This window comes from Sinocyclocheilus anshuiensis, unplaced genomic scaffold (genome assembly GCF_001515605.1).
Source record: "Sinocyclocheilus anshuiensis isolate Anshui unplaced genomic scaffold, SAMN03320099.WGS_v1.1 scaffold454, whole genome shotgun sequence".
Lineage (NCBI taxonomy): Eukaryota > Metazoa > Chordata > Actinopteri > Cypriniformes > Cyprinidae > Sinocyclocheilus > Sinocyclocheilus anshuiensis.
The window spans coordinates 2,634,651-2,648,459 of NW_015548217.1; the positions used below are offsets into that span (position 1 = coordinate 2,634,651).

Below are 13,809 nucleotides of genomic sequence, written 5' to 3' on the forward strand. Positions count from 1 at the left end.
ATTTCCTAAATTTACTGGAAATTTTCCACCTTTTTGCAACCCTACTAGCAACATGATAAAACCTGCTAGCTAATTGCTAAAACATGCTAGCAGAATGTTAAAACATGCTAGTCACATATTAAAACATGCTAGCAACCAGCTAAAATGTGCTAGCAATGTGATGAAACATCAAAGCAAATAGTAATGTATAAAAAGCTAGCAACATGTTAAAGCTGGATGGCTTCAGGTTACAAATGTTAGGAAAGCCCAATACAATGTGAAAATATGCTAGCAGTGCTAAAACATGTTGAGACATGCTAAAACATGCTAGCTAAGTGCTAAAACATGCTAGGACATTTAACCCTACTAGCTACGTACTAAAACATGCTAGCAACAATATAAAATGTGTTAGTAATGGGATGAAACATGGTAGAAACATGTTAGCAACATAATAAAACATAATGCTAGCATCATGCTAAACAACACCTATAGGCCTAATGTTAAAACTAAGGTGATAAATCATGCTTGAACATGCCATAATGTCCTAGCAACATGCTAAAGCCTGCTAACTAAGTGCAAAATCATGCAAGCAGCATGCTAAAACATCCTAAGTGCTAAAACTTGCAACAATGTAAAATGTGCTAGCAAAGTTATGAAACATGGTAACAATATATAAAAACATGCAAAAAAAATCCTAGCAACATACTAAATCATGCTAGAAACAAAGTAAAACATGCTAGCTTCATGATAAATGTTAACAACATCTATGTTAAAACTAACAAGGTGACAAAACATGCTTAAACCATGCTAGTAACATTCTAGCGATGTGATAAAACATGTTAACAGTAAATAGTAAATACAGTAGAAAATTTGAAGGGGTCATGAACTGCCTTTGTTTTTTATTTTGTAGTGTTTTCGGAGGTCCACTTTTTGCATCAAATTTTAGAATAGGCTATTTTCTGTCCTGTTTTTTAACTCCCCTCATGAGAACGCTCTGTTTGAATAGGCATGATGGATTGTAGACTTGGAAGTAAATGCCACTGCTGTGATTGGCTAACAGTTGTGTATGTCTGAAAGCCTTTGTCCTTCACAGATGGACGCTGCAGTGATTTAGGTTTAAAATGCATAAATACTCAGCACATGTCAAACCAAATCTGTTTAAAAGACAAAGCAATAATAATGATCACGTAATAAAAACAGTTACTCACGATGTTGTCATAATGTTGCGACATTATCCAATATTCGGCACAGCATCATCTTTTAGTTTCAATCTTTTGAAAATCCCATGTCAAATTGTGTCTTGTTTGTAAACGAATCCACGGTAAACTGAAGTGAACAAAGGACCGAGTTCTAAAAATAAAGTTCATCCACTCTTTCCTAATGTTGGGATCAGACGGAAGGCAATGCAAAGACTGTTTTTCCATAGCTTGGCACTGCACAGCGTCTTGCTGTCTTCTGAGTCATCTTTATCGCTTGGTTTCTGCGTAGACCTGCGTTCGCCTCTCATTATTTACACAACGTGCGCGAATCGGTGGGCGGGGCTAAACAGGCAGCGATGTAGAAGCAGGCGTTGATCTTCTTACGTGGAGGCGGTGTTTAGCCACACTATTACGTCATAGAGTCGTACATTCCACAAGCTGTGGTTTTGGCAGACTGGCTTCAATATAAGCTGTTTTTAGGCTAACGAGAAAGTTTTGAGTTCTGGAACTTACAGGATGTTTTTATAGCACAATGACCTCTTATATGTCAAAAGATCAAGGGAATTTTTTTTTTTTTCCCCTCAGTTCACGATCCCTTTAAAGCCAAAATGTATTTATATTACTGAACAAATTCCCTTATCAACTTCCATTTATAAAAAAAATGTCTAGTGGTAGCTACATATGACATTTTGCCATCTAATTCAATGACATTCATACATTCTTAAGTGTGCTTTAGTGTTCAAAACCTGTATATTTTGTACTTTAACATAGCTGAAATCTGCATTGATCAGTCAGCATGCAGTATCAGAATTATCCATTTCATATTGCAATGCATGCAGCTTTAAGTGCAATAAAGCAAGCAAAAAGCATTATAATACTCACACGCATACACAATACTCACCCACAGCTTGTCTCTAGCAGACTGTCTCCCACCTGTAGTGAGGCCATGCCAAAGTCTGCAATCCTGATATTGTTCCTCTCATCCAGCAGGAGGTTTTCTGGCTTCAAGTCTCTATGACTACAGGAGCACAGAGGACAACCGGCTCTGAACATGTTGCTCACCAGCAACCCTCCACAGAAAACATACTTTGGAAGATATATAGTGTCTATTTCACTTATCCTTGTCTTTGACAATGGCACACACCTGTATCATCCTGTACATATGAACATATGAGGGAATAAAAACTCCTTAATCATGTTGAAAACAAACCATTATCAATAACTGTGTCAGTAGGGTTAATAATCACTGCTAAAAGACCCCTAAAGAAATCTGATTTGATTTTTTTTTTCCAGTCCCAAATTATATGATGCAGTGTTTCTTCAGTATTGTTTACATTCTGTTATTGCTTTTGTTAAGATTTCAAATTATGTTATTCTTATATTTTCAGTTTTCAATTTAATTTGAGCTATTTTGTATTAATTTAAGTTACAAAGATGTTATTCATGGTTTTAGTTTTAGTTAACAATAATGATGTTCAAACATATATATTTAATTGGTGAAATTACTCAGGGCGCAACATAGTTTGTAACAAAGGAAATAAAAAAGAAGGTTTTGGATCAAAATCATGTAAATATAAAAAGCTTGGGGAAAAGGCCATATGCAAATTTGTGTCACCATATGCAAAATCAATTGAACACCTATTCAAAATAACCACCAGCGAATGCTGTATTCTTCTGTTTTACATTTGATTTTAGTACACTATAACTACAGTATGAGCTACAATGTGAGTGTAAGTATATTTTACAAAGAAATCTAATTTGTGATGCGGTCAGTGTGGAACCACTTTGCACATATTTTGAATTTAATCACTTTCAACCAAACTGAAAATCATAAAGCTTCTCAAAAAATGTGATGATTTCAGGGATTCTCATGATCTAAATCAGCTTGCATTTAGGAGTAAAAAATAAAATAAATGTCCTTTCTCATTCTTATTTATATTATTATTATTATTTAGAATTGTGTGTGTGTGTGTGTGTGCACTGTAAAAAATGACAGGGAATTTAACGGTAATTCCATTTTTGTAAGTGAAAAAGACTGTATAATTTACAGTGAATAACCGTAAATTGACATTCCCAGAATTCCCTGCGTTACATTTCAAATTTGATGTTTTTTACCACAGCTGCCGGTTTTTTTACCGTAAATTTTACTGATTTTTTTTTACAGTGTGTGAGAGAGAGAGAGTATTTGTGTCTTACCATATGGAGTGACTATGACAGAAGTCCAGAGCAGATATGATTTGTCTGAAGAACTTTCGTGCCTCTTTAGGCGTCAGTCTGCCCTTCTTCACCAAATAGTCAAACAGCTCTCCTCCTGAAACATGCTCCAGTACCAAATATCTGCATGAATGGAGCCAGAGAAAGAGTGGAAAAAATGCTTCAACATAGGAACAAATGAAGAGCAGGAAGAACAATGTTCTTGAGTGAAGCCTAGAACAAAGCATGTAAAAGTGTGGTAACTCACAGGTATTTGTTATTCTCATAAACATCATGGAGTTTCAACACGTGTGGATGTTCAATCAGTTTTAAAATAGCAATTTCTCTCTCCACCTGGTTGAATGAGAAAAAGGAAAGATTATATTTACCACTCTTTATATAGTATTATCTATTTAGCATCTTTATAAATAGCATATTCAAAATAGCAAATTGTTTTGATAAACATGCCATGATAACTGTTTTTTTTAAAGGGGTCATATGATGCTTTTTTAAAGATCATTATTTTGTGTATTTGGTGTAAATACTTAAAAAGTAAAACAAAATAATAAAATGAATGTTAACTGAAATCAAATAAAATATTTAAAACATTTAATCAACATGTATTTTTTTTATTTTAATAAAAAAATCTATTACCTTGAAAAACAGAAAAAATAACTGAACCTGAAATAAAAAGGTATGAAAATTATATAGACAAAAACTAATAAAATGGCAAAGAATTAATTACTAAAACGTTTCCTAAAATGAAAATGGAAAATACACTGTAAATTTCAATTTGTTAACTGTACTTGAAAAAAAAATAATCTTGCAAACTTATTGCCACAGAAAAATCTAGTTAAGGTTACTTATCATATTCAAGTTTTCATAAATTGGCTTCTGAGTAAACTTGAATATATTGAGCAACCTTAACTAGATTTTTCTGAGGCGATACGTTTGCGAGATTTTTTCAAGTAATGCTAACATTTTGAAATTTACAGTGAAAATAAAAATTCAAAATATTTATAAAAACTATAATAGTATCTCAGTGATATTCTGTAATTAGGCAGTACTGTATCTGATGCATTACTGTATACAATATTATAATTTAATTTAAATATTTAAAATGAATTTTAATGACGGTGTAAAACTTTACAAAAACCACAGCATTAAAAAAGAGTTAATTCTTTCTTTACCTTCATCAACACAGATTCTGAGAGTTTTTCTCTGTTGACTATTTTGAGGGCTACTTTTTGGCCAGTGATGCAGTGAATCCCGAGCTTCACCAGACCTATATTGACATGGCAGACATGCACAAGACAGTTCATCAGTGACAACTGCTTTGAAAGGAGCAGAAAAATGACAGACAATCTAATACGTAAACAACGTCTCCTTACCTGTCTGGCCTTTCCCGAGAGTCTTCTCCAGTCGATACGGCCCCACATACTGAGCTGCCGGGGTCACTGACAGTTCCTTAGACATAGTGGCGGCCTGGCTCCTGCTAAACTTGCTACTGCATGCAATGTTATCACAGCGCACCGTTTTTGAGTTGAGTTTTTCTAAAATAGTCTCCCAAGGGTCTGCAACAACCTGGAAATATATCCATGCTGAGCTCGGGGTTCCCTAAAAGCTGTCATTTATTATTCTGGACTCTTTGTGTTTGTCATGTAGATGAGGGGAAAGATGCCGATGGCAATGCAAAGATACAGTCAGGTCCATAGAAGCAGCCTAATTCACAGCTCTGCCAATCAAAGTCACCCTTCTCAATCGATCAGACTTTTCGTTCCCAGTCATTACAGAAAGCCAGGTCCTGTTAGTAAGCTCCTGTTTCTAGATGGATCTAGCAGCTGGCCATCGCCTCGTGACAAAAACACCATTTAGAAACTCCTCCTGGCTAGTGTTTGTAAAATATAAGTGAACACAAGCCTTCAGTACACCTGTGCTAGGCCTAACTCCCAGGTAAAGGAGACCGAATCTCACCATTTGCTGTCGTTTCACATTGAGCAAGACAAGCCAAACGAGCAGTGCGATCGCGTAAGGAGATCCAGCTCGCTCTGCATCCGCGGATCTGGCAGCACTGCTTCAGCTCTGCTGCTGATGTTGAGCTACGGACCGCAGCATCCTCATCCTTCTCCTTCTCGTCTGCGCCGTGCGTCCTCTCTCGCCGGTCACTTTTGGGGAAGGGGTTTTGTGTTTTTGATGGTGACTGATACGTCGCGCGCTAATATTTTGCGTGTCTTGACGTTGTTGTTGTTGTTTTTTTGCGTTGTAAAGCGTTATGTTCTCCGCTCTGGTTCCTCGCATTAGCATCCGGGTCCCACACCCTCCCTCCACTGCACCTCGCGCCACAGATCTGCTCCTCGCGATACAGTCATGCTATCAGATCGTAGAATCATACTTAATATATTGGCACTGAATGATAAGCATCTTCAAGTACCAAATACGTAGCCTACTCCAAAAATAGTTTTTAATTAATTCATTTTTGGAATTGTATCTTCTCTATCAGCCTTCACATATTTTCGTCAACATAAAAAAATTAACAAAAATAAAAAAAATAAATAAAAATAAAAAATCTAACGATATCAAAATTTTAGGTTCAACAAAGTTTTAATGCCTGACGAGTGCTTGAGTTCAACAAGGTCACACAGCCTCAGATTAGTTTTTATTATTTCATTTTTATTTATTATTTTTAATTTTTATTTCATTTTTTTAATGGTTTTTTATTGTTGTTTTATGTAATTGTGCTTATATTTTCTGTCACAACCAGTGATACATCAACCTCAACATAAAAACTGATAATAATAATAATAATAATAGCCTAATTATAATTATACATAACATTATATTACGGCGATAATAATTAATAATAATTATTATTATTATATAAAAAATATTAAATCAAACAACATCCAAATTTTAAGTTCAACAAAGTTTTAATGCTTGACAAGTGCTTGAGTTCAACAAGGTCACACAGGCTCAGATTAGTTTTTATTATTTTATTTTTATTTATTATTTTTCATTTTTATTTCATTTTTTTAATTATTTTTTATTGATGTTTTATGTCATTGTGCTTATATTTTCTGTCACAACCAGTGATACATCAACCTCAACATAAAAACTGAAAATATTTAATAATAATTATTATTATTATAATTATTATTATGATTATTATATAAAAATATAAAATCAAACAATATCACAATTTTAATACTTCAACAAAGTTTTAGTACGAGTACTTGAGTTCAACAAGTTCACACAGCCTCAGATGAATTTTTATTACTTTTGATTATTTTATGTTAATAATAATAATAATTTTTCTTTTCTTTTATGCTACTACTACTACTACTAATTATTATTTTGTGTAATTGTGCTTATATTTTGTCACAACCATATGTCAATACAATCATATAAATCGCAAATAATGTTTGATTTTTTTTTTTACATCATTGTGCTTATGTTTTGTCACAACCATGATATGTGAACCCCTTCACACAAATTGCAATTTTTTTCTAACCTTTCATAGGTCCTCGCTTGCAGTACTATAAAACTAACACGACTAGAGCATGATTAATATGTGATGAAAAGTATGAAAGTGGTTTTGTCAACACCATCAGTATTTCTTCAATAGATGGTGCTGACAGTCAGGTGCTGTGTCTACAGGCCCACTTTCAGGAAACCACAATGTGCAGTATGCAGACCACTACAGTTAAAGGTCAATCAATCATTGCATGCAATTATTACGAAGCTATTTAGTCTCAGTTATTTAGTGATCACAGTTATGTAGGCTGCCTCTTAATTGTCATGGTTAAAATCTGTCGGCTTGTGTAGTAATGACAAAATAAAGAAACAATTATAGTAATTTATTCAAAATCAAATGAAATGCACTGTGTTTTTTTACAGTGTGAAATCTGGAAAATAATAATAAAACTGGGTTCTTCTTTCTTCCACAGTTACAGATATCATGGACAACATGAGGGACACCAACAAGACTTCCCAGGATCAAAAGAAACATTTCCACTGCTTTCCAGCACTTGCACCCCTTTCACTGTCCTTAGAATGGTTTAGTCCAGTGCAATGTGAGGGAATGCAAGGACACTGGAGGACCCAGAAAGGATGGCCCTAAGTTAAAAATAGCAGAAGAAAATCAGACAAATTCAGAATCAACAAATCAATGCATTCATCCAGACAGAAGAGAAATGTACACACGATCACTTCACAGTACTACTGTAAGGAAACGCTTCAGAAACTGTGCTACATCAAACTGCAGATACATTTCAGAGAGAAGAAAAGTCACAATAAAATTAGGAATATATTGGGTATAATATCAGTATTCGATACTCACATGTAAATGCATGTCCCCTCACGAGGTTGTCGTGGCCCCCTTCACACAGGCCTCAAAAGATTCCAGCAGCTCCTTACAGCCCTCTGCACCCTTCCCCTGAACACTGGACACATATACAGTCTGTTCAGTGCTAACAGTGAAATAGTCTGCACCTATTGTGCATTGATTTTTTTGGACAACTGATCTCATGTCAGGATCAAAGGGGACACATTCCTTGGAGTCAAAGGGTGTTGTTACATCATCACATGAAAGAGTCTTCAGAGTTATGCTTTTTTTTTTTTAGGATATGGCTAGCTGATGTTATATACTTTGGGAAGTCTTGCAGTGTGAGATATTATAAGCAAACTAAAGCTATTTTAAACTATATTTTGTTGTACAAATATTTAAAAAAAGAAATATATAAAAATATTATAGTTTTAGTTATAGTTAGTTATAGTTAAAGGAACATTTCACCCAAAAATGAAAACTTGTTGAAAATGTACTCACCCTTGGCTCAGACCATCTAAAATAGATGAGTTTGTTTCCTTAATGGGAACAGATTTGGAGAAATTTAGTTTTACATCACTTGCTCACCAATGGATCAATGCAGTGAATGGGTGCCGTCAGAATAAGAGAATGTCAGTTTAACCATCACTTCTGGACAAAATATGAGTCCATAATCCATAATAACACTTCTTCCAGTGAAAAGTCCATTCCCTGTTGTCTTCTCACATCAAAATCCACCCACATATTTGTTTAGAACAGTTTTCACTTGTAAACGGTGCTCGATCTGTGCATATTTCTCTCCTGATTCAAACAAGACGACTTTTACATTGGAGAAAGCAATATTATGGATATAGAACTTGCATTTCAGACTGGAGTGGTGTGGATCACTTGTGGATTATTGTGATGTTTTTTATCAGCTGTTTGGACTCTCATTCTGATGGCACCCATTCAGGATCCATTGGTGAGCAAGTGATGTAATGCTAAATCTGTTCTGATAAAGAAACAAACTCATCTACAACTTGGATGGCCTTAGGGTGAGTACATTTTCAACAAATTTTTATTTTTGGGTGAAATATCCTTGAAAAAAAAACAATTCTTGAAAAAAAAAAACGGACATGGTATGCAGATTTGCAGATTTTCTTCACAGATCGCTAGTTTGAAGTCTCTCACTGGGCTAAAATCTAATAAAAAAGATAATACATAATTCTAAAACACTAGGTGCTTTCAAAGTCTAGACCAGATCTGCACGTGACGGCGACTTCATAACCTTCATAAATAACGCAGACATTGCAATACAGGCGATGTAATGTGAGCTGTGAGCAAACCTCCACTCCCTCGCCATTCCATGTGTGAGCCTATTTGAAACCAGGCTATATTTACATCACACATATACATTACTAAAGTTCATGCTAAATTTGGCATTTGGCATATTGCTCTGAATGTCGCATACAAATATGAGACATGTTTATAATTATATTTTGACTTGTATGCATTCGTGCATATTCATACTGCAAAGACTCAAGCATTTGTTTCATTTTATTTTGTAATCTCAGATGTACTCTGAATTATTATTGAATGAATTTATACATAATGCAATACTCTGTTTCTGACAAATGCTATGTTTTACATGTAAGCACCCAACCTAGAAGTCATGCACCACAAATGATGACCTCAATTTACAATGCATGCATGCGAGTAAACCAGTTGAGAGATAATCATAAAGTAGATAGCGCTTAGCTTGTGAATGGTCCAACTTGTGCAACTCACCGTAAAGTTCACATTATTGTGTCACTGTGTGAGTGCATTGACCTCTGACCTTTTGACCTAGAAAGAGAGCGCTCTGCTTTGTTAACAACTGAAGATAGAGTTTATTCATTTGTTCGTGAAAGCATCCAATGCTGGAAAAACGACAGAATCTATTGTAATATGTATCTCCAAAGCTCTGTTGACATCAAATGCAAGCACAAGGGGAACGTGTGTTACAGCAACATGCTTTAACTTAGTAACACGATGGCTAACGTGGGTCATTTTTCACCTGCATCATCAATTTCAAAACCTGCTAACCCCCAGCACCATGTGCTCAATACTGAATCCAACACACGTTTTAACTAGTCTTTCAAAAATGTTCATTCACAAACCACTACAGATAACCTATATACAGGGAGGTGTTATGATATTGGTTAATGAACAAGAACAAATGCTGAGCTATAAAGCATGCAACAGTTAAAAAAAAAAAAAAAAAGCACCAGACATTTAAAGTATTCAAAATTCGGTGTTGCATTAATGTATATCCTTACTGAAATTTGACTCACCATTTGTCCAGCTCATCTTTGGGAGCCTTGCACTGAGCAGGAACTTCTTCAGGCATTTTTCTTTGTGTGACACAATGTCAGAGAGCAGGGTGAACAACTAATATATATAGGATTACTTCCCAGGCTGTGCGGGAAGGAGGAGGAAGAGAGGGAGGAGAAACAGGCTGCAGAAAGTGTCAGAGAGGGCAGGAATCATATAGTAAAAGTGACTTTGACAAAATTAGAATAGAATGGAATGTTCCTTCTTGAAAGGTACATATTGCATATATTTGGGTATTAATAATACAAGATATCTGCAATGTTTCTGTTTCAGAATAACGTAAATCAAGATCCAGCATGTCTGCTGTAAATATTCATTCATGAACAAGGGGTAGATTTTAAACTAATGTTTATTAATTCCTATCCATTTAAAAGAGTCTCTCTGTGTGTGTGTGTGTGTGTGTAAAACATATTTTCCATATTCCATATCATTTTCATATCCTCTCTAGTCTTACATTTTATTGTAAACAGGATGGTGAATATATAACAACATTTTTATTTATGTACTATCCCTTTATTTATGACTTTGTCATAACATAAGACATAAAAAAAGACTCCAATCAAACACAAGATGGCGCAGTTTTACAAGAGCCAGTAGGAACACGAACAAACTACAAAATAATCAACATCTATCTATCTATCTATCTGTCTATCTATCTGTCTGTCTGTCTGTCTGTCTGTCTACTATTCATTCATTGCTGTTGAACTTCCTTCAAGACATGTTGAATACATGTAAAAGTTTTATGAATGCTTTTTCAAAAGACATGTTTCATAGACTTGTTTTGACTATTTCAAATTTACGAATTTATTTTTCAGTTCTTCAGTATAAAAATGCTTCTCATCATATACCAAATACTGCATACTGTTTGTATGACAAACCTTGATACCACTCCAACAGACACATACTTGGTCTTCATGCAGGTTGACTTAAGGTATTGTTCATTCGACTCTATCTACTATCTGTCTGTCTACTATCGATCTGTCTGTTGGTCTACTATCTATCTGTCTGTCAGTCTACTATCTATCTGTCTATCTATCTATCTATCTATAGAGAGAGAATTTTTACTTTAGCTTGTATTATTATTATTATTATTTTGTAACCCCTGGCTGCATTTATAATTCTTGAAAACCAAGATAGATAGATATATAGATAGATAATTATGTTTTTTCTTTTAAAAATTATTTTGACATAAATGAGTTTTAATGGGTTTTAAAATGAGTGACAAAGTATAATAAACTAATTTCAGTGCCTAGAAATAAAAAAGAAACTACGATGCTCAGTGACAACAGGCAGTATGCCTACACGAAGTCTATTGCGAGTTATTTATAGAAAATTTGACATTAACCTAGAATAATGAGCATAATTAAAGTTGTAATTATTTATAGGAAACGGGAAATAATTAAAATAATATTTGAATCATTCATTTATTTGTAAATTAAAAATATTTATTCGAATATTTTACATCTGGTACCACGGTTGAGCTTAGCGGAAAATATAATTTGGCACAATAGAGATTTACTGTACAAAAATAAATCAATTTACTTTGATAATTGGGCAAAAAATATTATTATTTTGGTTAGTCAGTTATTTAATGACAAAGGGATACCTTTTAAATTTGAGGAATTTTATCACTATAAAATCCCAGTTACAGCAAGAGAATTTGCTATTGTTTTTGGAGCCATTCCTTCTGGGATTGTTATGTTTATGAAGGGTTTTAATAACCAGTTTTCTCAGGTTGTGCCACATCTTAATGTGTTTGAAACAGACCACAAAGTCAAATAACAGGAGTGTTCGTACTCCGTTCCAGCGCGAGGTAGTCTCTTGCCCTAATGCTGTCTTTTATTGGAACAGACATGTAGTAACATTAACTCAGAAATTCTTTATGTACAATAAAATCAAAGAAGTGTCTTATAAAATGATACATCGATGCTATCCTACAAAGGTTTTATTTTTTTTTACAAAGGTTTATTTCTGATGACTTTGATGCAAGTTGCTCCTTCTGTGATGACCAAACTGAAGATTTGTCCCATGTCTTTTGGTATTGTGATTATACGAAGAATCTCTGGAAAAACATATGGAGTGTTTTTCATGGTATAATTCCTGATATCTCTTTGAAATATGAAAATGTTATTCTATAGGATATACACATGCGCGTGAACAGTCAGATGCTTATTTATTTAGTCAACCTTATTTTGTTCTTGGCTAAATATTTTATACATAAATGTAAATTTGGCAAACGTAAGCCTTTCTATAGAAATGTTCTTGAAGATTTAAAACTCTATATGTGTTTGATTTCTGACTCTACTAATAAGAAAGCTGTAAAGACTGTGAATCTGTTCAAAAGATACACCATCTGGTTGGTTGTATTAATTAAAAAAAAAAAAAAAAGCTTGGCGGAAGATATGTATACCACGTTTTTCCTAAATATTTCAGTGCGTTCACAGTCCCCCTCTAGTGGCCAGTCAGCGAAGTGCTGCTCTGCGCTCACTCTAGCGGCGGCTACAGGCTTCTCGCTACACGCTGTGCATCTGTATTAGTCAGCCTCAAATCCAAGGGAGACGAACGAGGCGCCATCTTTCGTGCGTTTCTCCCTGCAACGATGAGAAAATGATCTCGAAACCGGTGGTCCATGCCACCTCCAATCTGTAAATAAAGGCGTATATGAAAAGAACTCGTATCTGAGCAAAACATCGATTCATAATATAAAGAAAAATATACATTTGCTATCCATAATCCACTGAAGGGGACAGCAGCGGCAAGGTGTTGTCTAGTATCAACCATTTCGTGATTCCGGAGCCGATAGCGAAAAGGGTTCCTGAAACCGGGGTGTTTTTCACGAAGCGGACACGGATATGGCAAAGGCGGCGGGGTTGCTTTACCAAACGGCTTATTTCGGGCTTTGGTGACAATATTGTGCGATTGTGGTGGAATAGTTGCCGAAATTCCCTCGGATCGCGCGCCTGTCACGTGGTAGGTTCCTCCTTTTTCTTTGTTAGTGGACGATCTCGAGCAGCAGCAGCATTTATGTTACATAAACCTAAGCCTGCAAACCTATCTGAGCTTCCAGTTTAACTCATATTACCAGGAACTGTTGTATTTACAATAATTTTTATGTATCATTTTATTTATGGGGGTTTGAAGGCTCGTATGTTTGCTTTAAAACAGATTACTATCTAGTACTTTCTCACGCAATAAACTCATACGCGCGCTTATTTATTAATTCCCTCCCTATTTTAGCTATAACGGACTTATATATCTTCCTCATGTTTTGATCTACAACTAGCAGCCTCGTTTAGTTTGTACTAAGTTACCTTATCAGTTTCAAACCGGTTCTCGTTCAAATTGTTGGTTAAAATGTAAGCAAGGCCGTTTGAGAGCATGCTAAACATGTGCAATGCTCCCATTTACAGTATGAGGCTTGCGAGACATTTAGCAGCAATGCATTAAAACGCCATACGATGTATTTAATGAGCTTCTACGTCTAACGTTAGTCTTCGAGCCTGAGCTGAAACGCTCCTTCGTTTATGCACGCCACGGAAGTGGTATGAATGTTCATGTGGTCTGTTCAGCATATGCCTGCTAACCGGGCGGCAACCTCCCGCTCTCTCGTGAAGCCAACATGGAAGTGACTTAAACTGTAATTCGTCAACTGGCCACTAGAGGCTGGCTGCAAAAGGGAGTCAATCCCATAGACTCCCCATGTTAAAATGCCCAACTTTACAGCAGAAAAAAAAAAATCCCAGTTACAGCAAGAGAATTTGCTAT

The 13,809-nt window shown here is 35.2% G+C and overlaps 1 protein-coding gene and 1 long non-coding RNA gene across 2 annotated transcripts in view; both read right to left on the reverse strand.

The window, feature by feature from the left end:
* Positions 1-5,155, reverse strand: part of LOC107654020 (serine/threonine-protein kinase BRSK1-like) — a 22,657-nt gene extending 17,502 nt beyond the window's left edge. Inside the window, exons 1-5 of the mRNA XM_016440902.1 lie at positions 4,763-5,155; positions 4,562-4,656; positions 3,640-3,725; positions 3,375-3,515; positions 2,080-2,196 (exon numbers count right to left, since the gene is read on the reverse strand). Coding sequence (XP_016296388.1) covers positions 2,080-2,196; positions 3,375-3,515; positions 3,640-3,725; positions 4,562-4,656; positions 4,763-4,847 — 524 coding nt within the window. The 5' untranslated portion in view covers positions 4,848-5,155. The remainder of the gene's footprint in view (positions 1-2,079; positions 2,197-3,374; positions 3,516-3,639; positions 3,726-4,561; positions 4,657-4,762) is intronic.
* Positions 5,156-7,251: 2,096 nt separating this feature from the next.
* Positions 7,252-10,093, reverse strand: LOC107654022 (uncharacterized). Its single transcript, XR_001630295.1, has 3 exons — positions 10,005-10,093; positions 7,708-7,810; positions 7,252-7,484 (listed from the first exon to the last, which is right to left on the reverse strand). It is a non-coding gene; the product is annotated as an uncharacterized LOC107654022 (long non-coding RNA).
* Between the last annotated feature and the right edge of the window lie 3,716 nt (positions 10,094-13,809).